Below are 10,205 nucleotides of genomic sequence, written 5' to 3' on the forward strand. Positions count from 1 at the left end.
GAATTCTGGGTCGTGGTGGCGCCATCTGGTGAAAATGCGCTGCACTTGCGCACTCCGCCTGCGGCTCACGGAATGCCGCGGATATCGGCGGCGTGTACGGGCGCCTTTCCTGCATTGTGCGTCATAATCGGGGGCGTTTTCGTGGCAGGCTTACTCCCAGGACCTGTGACTGCTTTAATTTGTGGTGTGGTTGTGTTAGTGTGGCCCCCATGGAAGCAAGTTGTGCGTCTGGTGATGAACGGCGACTGCACCAAGACGACGGCCGTGACTGAGTGCGGTAGGCCCATGTTTCGACGTGCTCGGCTACTTCGTGTTTTTCAGTCGGCTAGGTTGAAATGGCTCATAACCGTTGCAGCGGCGGTATTTCTCCTCGATGTTTGTGGACTGTACACGATGTGTTGGGAAACCTCGTTCGCGCGATTCACGTACCCGCTGGAGTTGGATTTCCGCGAGATTCTGCGCACCCTCGAAGACGGTCGCGCGCCGGATGTGCTCCCTATCAACTCCTACGAGCGCTATCGCTTCAAGATTCGCAACGACCGCAAGTGCGCGGATGTGAACGGTACCGTGCGTCTGCTGCTGATCGTAAAGTCTGCCCTGAACCACAGGACACGGCGGGATGCCATTCGTCGCAGCTGGGGCTTCGAGCGCCGTTTTTCGGATGTCGTCATAAAGCGCGTGTTCATGCTCGGGACAGGCATGGCGGAGACGCAAGACGAAGTTGACGCCGAGTATGCCAGCCACAAGGATTTGATCCAGGCAGACTTCGTGGACGCATATTACAATAATACCATCAAAACTATGCTAGGATTTAGATGGGCATTTGAGCGCTGCCCCAAAGCGGAGTTCGTGTTTTTCGTTGATGATGACTACTATGTGTCCGTGAAGAACCTTCTCAAATTTATGCGCAATCCGTGGGGCTTGTCCGCGGCGGACTCCCAGGAGGAGGATACACCCGCTGCGTCTGTTGGAGATGGCCGCCTCTGGGCGGGCTTTGTGTTTAGCCGGTCACGGCCCATGCGGCATCGTTGGAGCAAGTGGTACCTGTCGTTGGACGAGTACCCGTTTTCAAGGTTTCCGCCGTACGTAACAGCGGGTGCTTTCGTACTGTCCCAACCCGCGCTGAGAGACTTGTACCGAGTGGCACAGTACACCCGTCCTTTTCGTTACGATGACATTTTTCTGGGAATTGTGGCACGAAAAGCAATGCTGCAGCCCTTGCACAGCGACGCTTTTCGCTTCTGGGGCCGCCCCTCGACGCCCCAGGAGTTCCAAGGCCTGGTGGCGGCTCACGGCTTCGACGACCCCGAACTTCTCGTGCGTGTGTGGGAGGAGCAGAAAAGTCGTGGGCAGGCGTGATTTAGTGCGTTGACTAGGCTGTACTTAAGCAAACTCCGTCCATAGAAGCTTGTTATCTGCGAAGTTCCTGCTTTCGATGGCGATATGATCTTTTTCTCACTTTTTTTTGCGCACCCGTTGGAAGAAGTCTAAGCTTTTAAAGCACGTAGATTTGGTGGCTTTGGATGGGGAGAGGCGCAACCCTGTCTGTTCCTTTTGTAGGACTGGGCCCTTCTTGGTTTGGACCTTTCCTACCGTTGTCTGCCTAGTCACCCAATACTTCCAGTGCCATGAATTAGGCAGTTTAAAGAGCGTTGCAGCAAGTGGGGCAATTTTTTGCGGTTATAAATGTCTTTTTTCAGCAGATTTATTTCCTAACATACATTTTAGAGTGAATGACGAAACTTGTTCTGGCGATATGACGCAGTCAAGTAAAAGGCAATTCACATGCAGCCAGCTCAATGGAGGCCCATGCTTTTCCTTGACAGACAAACAACCACAGTAGCGTAAGCAGGCCAGGTGCTGGCTTGCTTACGCTGAGCAGCTCTAAGCACCTGTGCTAAAGATAATCCCTATAATTCCTATTGCAAAAAGTAATTTTACATGCATGCATCATTACTGGGACACATTGACACCAATTCAAGTAACATGCAAGTTTGCATTAATGCGATTCCTCTAAATGCAATTCCAATCATACTTTGCAGCATCGTTTTCTAGAAATCAAGCTTTGTGCTCTGTGCTGTATCTCCTACACAATTCAGATAATGGACTGAGGCTTTCCGCCTGAGGAGGAGGAGGAATAAACTTTATTGCAAAATGCAGTTTAGGGGCAGGGGGTGACCACTGGGCGCAGCCCAGCGGTGACTTCGGCAGCACGTTCCACCAAGGCTTTCTGGACCCCGGGGTCAGAGCCACCCAACGCCGCCTCCCATTGATCAACAGAGGGGATTAGGGGTAAGGGGTTTCGAGGGCATGCCCACATAGTGTGGCAGATGATGTCGACATCTCCGCAGTGGGGGCATAGGGGTGATGGGTACTGATCGGGGTATATGCGATAAAGGTGTGCACGGCACGGAAGGGTAATAGTTTGAAGGAACCGCCACAAGCGTTTTTCTGAGCATCTCAGGCGATGAAGCCCTTTGACAACATGTTGCAGAGGCAAAGCGGCAAGAGGATGAAGGCCTCCGCACTGCAAAACTCCGAGGAGCGCTCAGCCTGTTCAACTGTACATGCATACTCTCACATTCACAAGTCAGAACAAGTGCTTAGGTGCCCTCTACACTTTTTTTTATCTTCTGTGTTACATGGTCTTTGTTTTAGAGTGGCAGAAAGTCTGAAGGTGGGCCCTTTTGCTGGAAGTTTGCAGCTGTTCTTGTGCTATTCACAGGTGCCTTCACTAATTCCAGAAGAAGCTTGTAATACCCCAGCTTCTGGGTCAGTGACCATATAATTGGCATCAATAATGTTGGCTCTTTATGAGTTCTAGCTTCACCTTCAAGCGCACATGAACACCCAGTTTAAAAAATTTACAAGCACATGTAAGCATTCCTTATGAGGTAGTGATTGCGAAATTCTTCAGTGCCCCAGTGTGCTGAAACCGGCACTGTTGTTGTTTGGGGCAGGAAATGGCCTCTGCTGTAAAGAGTAAATAAAAAACATTTGAGTTCATATACGAAATGAATCCAGGTCTTCAGATTATCATCTGGGTGGGCTACTCAGCACGCCTCCAGTGGTGGAATAAGATTTAGCCTAGTACATGCAAAGCTGACTGTTGCGTGACAAGTGAATGGGGTGACACGCGAGTAGAACAAGTGCACGCCAGCTACAGAGAACTCTGATCATGGGGTAACAGTTGTGGGGAGTGTAGCCACTCTGCCATGCCAAAAGATGAAGTGAAAGTAAAGAAAGAGGTGCTAACATAATGTAGCAGGGAAGAAGTCTGGATCTGTTCGATCCACCTGCACCACATGGACCAGTTCAGGTGGTGCACCACTTCTCCATTCTTTTCTGTAGTGCACCTCGTTGCACCTAAACTATGCCGTTTGATTCACCAGCAGTGCAGACGAGTGCAGGACGAGTTCATGGCTTTCCCTGCACTCCTTGCCGCAGACGAAGAAAGTGCACATCTGGTTTCACTGTTCATGCATGATGACGGAAGCAGCACCGAACTGTTGCGAACTGGTTCAAGAGCTGCAGGTTGAACTGACGTTGAACTGACGCTGCAGGTTGAATCGAACTGACCTTTTGATAAGTTTCGCTAGGGGGAGCCATGGTGCTTTCGCCTTCAAAACATGTAAGAAGACATGAAAGTGAAGAGGTTTTAGAACTAAAATAAAAGTTGACCCGCAGCAAGTACACACTGAATAGCTCCTGTGAACTAAATGTTTTCACTGCAACAGAAGCACCACAATGCGTAAACAAAATTGACCCTATGCTCCACAACCACCTGGGCACCGGATGCTTGGAATATGCCGAAACAGGAGTTCCGGCCGGAGTGGCTTCCTGTGTATGGCTCTTCTCCGTGTTTCTTGTAAAGGACGGCCACAGAGGGAACGCTACTCGGATTCTTTGTTGTTGAAAGCTTTTATTTGTACCATTTTCCTGCTCGTGAAGTGTTCACGAATGCCAAGGGAGACATTGTTACCATGCCAGAATGTTTTACAAAGGATGGAAGCAAGAGCTGAAGTGGCGGTGCTTGATGACAGTGAATATCCTACAGCACGTCGACTGCTGTGTAAAACCTCTAATAACTGTTTTTTACTGCAAAGCAGTATTATGTCTAACCACCCCAGTTTTCATTCCTGTGAAGCCAATTTACTCGGTGCCACTCAGGGGTGCCTCCTTTCACAACTGTTGTTCCCATCGTCTTCACCGATGCGCCTTTCACGATTTGAGCCATCGGCTGACAACGGCGGTGGCGCCGTTATCAAATGATTGCGAAGAATCGGCAGAAGCACAAAGGGGCATAAAGACAACCGAAAGCCACCGCCGCCATTGCCGCCTAAATTCTACATCGCGCAGTAGCTGCGAATCCTTCCGCTTGAAGAGCAACTTCATCGGTTGGAACGCCGGAGTGAGCACAAAATTCTTCTTTGGCTGGAAAGGCTTTTCGAACGACATTTTCGCCGGTGTATTTCACGCCTAAGTATGCGCCCTTTACCGGTTGCCAGTTTATGCGTGGCAGGTTGGGTGTGTAAGGAGGGGGCGTGAACGCACCACTGGGCTTCATGCCGCTACCAATGAAATACCCATTGTGCTGGTGGGATATTTAAACATGGAAGTTTCATGGCTCAATGCGCCCTGTCAGCTGTACTACGTAATCGAATGGTTTGGGTCTGGGTTGGTGTGGTACACAAGATGCCTAGACGGGGAAGGGCAACGGAGAGCGACATGTTTGTCCACTAGAATAAAGCTCGAGGCATTCCAGGTTTTAACTCACTATGGTACGAATGCATACGTAGCACCCTTAGAGGAAGAAGGGCATTCCAGGTTTTAACTCTCTATGGTACGAATGCAACTCCGGATCTTCTGCAACTTGCAATGCTTACGTCTTGTCGGATCAACTCGACGGCAATGCATTGCTTCTTGCTTGGCAGTACGGCGCTCTTCCTGGTTATCCGCTTCTTTGGGCGTCCGAACATTCTTTGATCTTCCTATGGTAGCAGCATGTACGCATGGCGTAGGAGAGGCGAGAGGTCTGTCGACACGCTGGCTGTTTTGAGCTTTTACTCGTCTTCACGGCCAAGCCCCGCCTTCACGCTTGTCCGTGGCTGGGAGTTGTTGTTCCACGTCTTTATTTCACTTAAATTGCCCCTGGGGGGCTGCTGTGAAATGAAAAAAAAAAAGAAAAGAAAAACCCTTAAGGGGATCAAAAATGAAGAAGCGAGGTCCTGGGCAGTTGCGGATCGGGGGCCCCCAGCGCCATTGTCCATTGCGGAGGTCTTCCGGTGTGCCCCTCAGGCGGTATGCCCGAGGGCGAGGAGCCTGGCGCCAGTGGGCGGAGCAGCTGGATCCAGAAGGAACTCGTCCAATGCCCGCCAGAGCTCGACGGCGGTCGCAATTGGGGTAGATGAGTCCGGGCAGGCCCAAGCTCGCAGGGAGGTCGGTCGTACCTCGGGCCGCAGAGTGGCCAGGGCTCGAGTCCGGGGCAGCGAGTAGAGCGGAAAGGCCCAAAGCAGATGCTCCAGGTCCGCTCGAACTAGGCACGTATCACACGAGCCCAAGCTGTGACGGGATGAAGCTGCGTTTTGGGGTCTACGGAAACGCTGCAGTAGAAATGGGGTTAAGAGAGTGCCAGACTGGACTTGGCGGATAGTGACTTGCTGCCGACGACTGAAGACATGGCCAGGAAGAGGAGGGATGCCCAAAGGGTTGTGGGCGCTCGTTAAGTATTCCCGGCGATACTTCTTAGCTTGAACGATGGCTTCTCTTGGGTCGTAACTTGTTGGTGGCGTCTCTGTTTCGTGCTCGATGTCGTCCTCCTAACTAGGGCGTCCCGGTTGCGAGGATTGGAGTAGAGCGCGCGCTAGTCGGTTTGCCCTTTCGTTACCCGGTATGCCTGAGTGGCCAGGTATCCAGTGAACTGTGAAGTCGTGGCCCAAGGTGCGGAGCCCGCTGATGTACTGACGAAGGTGGCTGACTACAGTGGACGTGTGCCGAACGTCGTCACAGGCCCTGTACGCTTCCTGTGAGTCCGTAAAGACATGATAGATGTGCTTCAGACTACGGTCTTCTGAACTGCGCTGAAAGCTCAGGTGCCTGATTAAATCCAAAATGGCGTGAAGTTCTGCCCCGGTGCTGTGTCCCGGTTCTTTTGTGATGTGAAGTTTGCGTCCTTGTGATGTGCCGTCCTCATTAACCCACGCTGTGGCGAAGTTGGGAAGGTGCATGATACATGCCGCATCGGTATAGAAGACGTGACTTTTTTCGCCTCCGGGGGAGTGGTCTTTTAGACAACGAAGCCATTTCCCGTGACGGTTTGCGTATGCCCGTCTTCTGGCTGCTTGATCATTTCCCATGTTCCGCGGTAACGGCTTGGCATCTGTCAGGGAAATGCATTCCCTTGGTGGTGACTGTTGAGGTAATGGGGGAAGTACACTGACGTTGTGTCCAAGTCTCGCCAGTGTGTCCCTCCCCGCTGATGTCGACTGCAACCGTGCGACTTGCGTGTGCATTTGTACCTCGATGAGATCCGAAACAGTATTTATCATGCTGTAGCTGTTGAGAGCATCTATGGGAGTGTATCTGGGAAGGCCGGTTGCAATCCTGCGAGCTTCGTTGTTGAGGCGCTCTAGGGTCAGTAGCGTTTTCGTTAGGGAGTGATACGGTGCCCCGTACAGTATTCGCGAGTGGATGAACGCTTGGATGAAGTGGCGCAGTTCTCGTTCCTTTACTCCCCGCGCTCGATTTGTGATCCGGCGGAAGATGTGCGTGACCTGCATGCTTTATTGTTCTCATTATGCGTGCGTGCCACGTGTTGGATGTGCATGCCTCGTCCAAAAACATTCCGAGAATGCGGATTATGGCTTTCCGCTGTACTGAACTCTGTCGAAGTTGTAGCTGGATCGCCTCTTTCTCCGCAGTCTTCGATTGCGAACGCCTGCCTCCATGTATAACGACAAATTCTGTCTTTTCGGGGGCTGTTGACAAGCCGACTTTGTTTGTATAGACGTCAATGGTGTCTAGGGCGGCTTGGAGGGCTGTTTCTTGTTCTCCGAGAGATCCCGTTTTTGTCCATACTGTGACGTCGTCCGCGTAGATTGCATGTTCAATACCGGGTATGCAAGCTAGTTGTTGTGGGAGGCCTGCCATCACAATATTAAAGAGGGTGGGGGATATGACGGAGCCTTGGGGAACTCCCACCCGGTTGTATTTGGTTGTGCTAAGCTCTGTTCCGATTTGAACTTGAAAGGTCCGATCTTTCAGGAAGGCAGCAATGAAGTTATGCATGCGCCCTCTGATTCCCAATTCTTTCACCGCTTGCATGATGGAGATGTGAGGTGTGGCATCAAAAGCTTTCCTCACATCGACTCCTGCAACAATGCGCGGGGAATGGAGACCTTGCGTCGAGAACGTCGCTTTTTAAGCGAAGCATGATGTCCTGTGTGGTTAAACCAGGTCGGAAGCCATACTGGGTGGGGGCCAATTTTTTGTTGTCTTCTAGCCACCAAATCAGGCGGCATTCACCATGCTTTCCATGATCTTGCACAGACATGACGTGAGAGACACCGGCCTAAGGTTTGCAAGACTGTTAGGAGGCTTTCCCGGCTTCGTAATGGGCTTCACGATCTAATGTAGCCATTCGTCTGGCAGCTTTCCGGACATCCACAGTCGGTTAAACTCTTGGAGCAGCGCTGCTTTGCACGGGGTGGGAAGGTTTTTAACGTGCGCTACACTGACGCCGTCGGACCCTGCGGCACTGCGCACGTTCGCCCGCTGAATCGCACGCTCCAGTTCGTTCATCGTGAATGGACTATTCATAGCCTCAGCATCGGGAGGTCCAGTGTCCATGTTGTATGTGTCGGCATTCGGGGCGGACGTCTGCGGGAAGATGTTCGCTGCCTTTTCGGCCATGTCTTGCGCGCTGACGCCTTCCCTCAAAGCCACTCTTGCGGCCGCATTGTTGGGCTTACGCTGCCCCAAGAGTGCGTGAAGGATGGCCCATGAACGAGCTGAATTTGTCCGACCATTCATTTGCTCACATGTGTCCATCCACCGTTCAGATGCGAGTTGGTTTGTGTAGCTCTCTATTTCCTCCTGAATGCGGCGGAGCTTCATGCGGAGGTTTTTTGGGCGTCCGCGTTTTCGGTAAGCGCCCAGAAGTCTCAGCTTACGGTTCCACAAAGACAACAGATGCCTGTCCAGATCCGGGTGGTCCTCTGGCACGCTTAATGTTTTGGTAGCCTTGCGCTTCGCCTCCGTCATCGCTTGTGTGAGCTCCGATACATTCGCTGTCATTGGCAGCGTATTGAGAATGTCTCTATAGCGATCCCAGTGCGTGACGCAGCAGTCTCTCTTTACTTGTGCCCCTCTTCCTGATTTGTTGCTTCCGGTCTTAGTGGTGACAACAATAGGAAGGTGATCACTGCCCATCGGATCCTCCAGCACCTTCCACGTGCAGAGCTGAGGTCTGGACGTCCAGGTGAGATCTGGCGTGGTATCTGCTTGCCTGCTTGTTTGTCCGATACGGGTGTACACGTGTGGCAGATTCAGCAGGGAGAGACCAAGGTGGTCGGCGTCTTCCATCACCTTCCTGCCCCTCCGGCTGCATGTCGCATAGTTCCACGCCGTGTGTTTTGAGTTGAAATCTCCACACACGAGGACAAGGTCCTGGGGGTACAGCTTTTGAAAATGTGCCACGAAACTTGTGTAGTTTCGTACTTAATGTAGACTGAGAAGACGAGGACGGTCCTTTGCGGGGAAAGTTGAACGCGGCATCCCGTCACATTGGTAGAGCGGAGCGCACATGCCGCGGTCTCCGCCATACGCGCCTGGGGTAAGAGCAGGTTACGTGGCTCGGTGCTCTCGCAGGCAACGTGAGGCGGCGCACAGCTGGGCTGAGCTTTCTGGTAAAGCTCCACGGCGGAACTAGAAGCTTAAACAGCTCCGCTGTTAAAACAACTATCAGTTTTATTTTGCTGCAGGCCTTAGAACTATGTTCAATAACCCAACTTTTAACGATGCTGAATAAACCCGCCGCGGTGGCTCAGTGGCTAAGGCGTTGCGCTTCTGAGGCTTCTGAGCACGAGGTCGCGGGTTCGATTCCCGGCCGCTTTTCTGATGGAGGCGAAAAGCAAAAACGCGTGTGTGTACGAGATTTCGGTGCACGTTAAAGATCCCCAGGTGGTCGAAATTAATCCGGAGCCCTCCACTACGGCGCGCCTCATCGCCTGCGTTGCGTCGGCGCGTTAAAACCTACAATCATCATCGACAATGCTGAAAAAAGTTCTAATCCTGATAGAACTTCTCTTTTGGTTACAAGGTAAATACTCTTGCAAAGTAAAAGAACAAGAGCACAACATTACTTATTTTGCAAGTATGCATGCCGCAAGAAGACAATGTTTGAAATGGGAGACTGCTTCTACGAATTACAAAACTTGCATAATATCGTTTTAGCTGTAGCGTTAACGTTTTGCGGGCCGCAATCGCGAACGGATAGCGCCTCGTTATGCTACGGTTAGCGTGCCCGCTAACGCTATGGGCGCGCTAAAGTGGTGCTTTCCGCTATACTAAAACTCCCTAATACCTGCTAAAGCTCCATAACGTATAGGGTCGCGAGTTGTTAAGGAATATGTCTTTGCCCCAACTGCGCTGCGTTATCTTAAGATTTTTATACTATGCGCCTCAACCTGCCATGCAATTGGTCGCATCTGAAGCTCATCTGTAGAAACTCTCCAAAGCAAAGGGGCCCAGAAACCATGATGGGACTTTAAAACAGGACGACAAGAACATAAACTGCATTTGCCTGTCTAGCGGTAAATGCTTAAATCTAGCCTTAGTGAACCTGGCCCACAATTTAGTATTGCAAGCCCTTGGCGATGGCTGCGAAAAGTAACGTAATGCCAATCTAAGCTTTTGCGCGCTCCGACTTGTCATAACGACGAGGCCAACGATCGTGGGTAAATACATACATATGTGAAGTGAAAGAAGAAGAAGAAAAAAAAAAACGCTTCCCGTGGCCGGAATCAAACCTGGATCCTCCGAATCGTGAAGCCAGCGTCTATCCGATTACTCCATTTCGACAAGGTCGAAGCCAACGCCAAGCAGCAGGTACCGATTCGCGCCGTACACCACAAACGTTAGGCCTACGGAGTGCACACCCGGGAGTTGCTAGAAAAGTGTTGCGTACCTCCAGAGTAGCACATACC

General features: G+C 51.5%; 1 protein-coding gene across 1 annotated transcript; it reads left to right on the forward strand.

The window, feature by feature from the left end:
• The first annotated feature begins 72 nt into the window (after window positions 1–72).
• On the forward strand, window positions 73–1,795 carry Brn (beta-1,3-galactosyltransferase brn). Its single transcript, XM_077679730.1, has one exon. The coding sequence runs from the start codon at window positions 73–75 to the stop codon at window positions 1,357–1,359; it is 1,287 nt and encodes a 428-aa protein (XP_077535856.1). The 3' UTR covers window positions 1,360–1,795.
• Window positions 1,796–10,205: the final 8,410 nt, after the last annotated feature.

The sequence above is a fragment of the Haemaphysalis longicornis genome, unplaced genomic scaffold (genome assembly GCF_048455015.1).
Source record: "Haemaphysalis longicornis isolate Haplotype H1 unplaced genomic scaffold, Haemaphysalis longicornis Haplotype H1 scaffold_1, whole genome shotgun sequence".
Lineage (NCBI taxonomy): Eukaryota > Metazoa > Arthropoda > Arachnida > Ixodida > Ixodidae > Haemaphysalis > Haemaphysalis longicornis.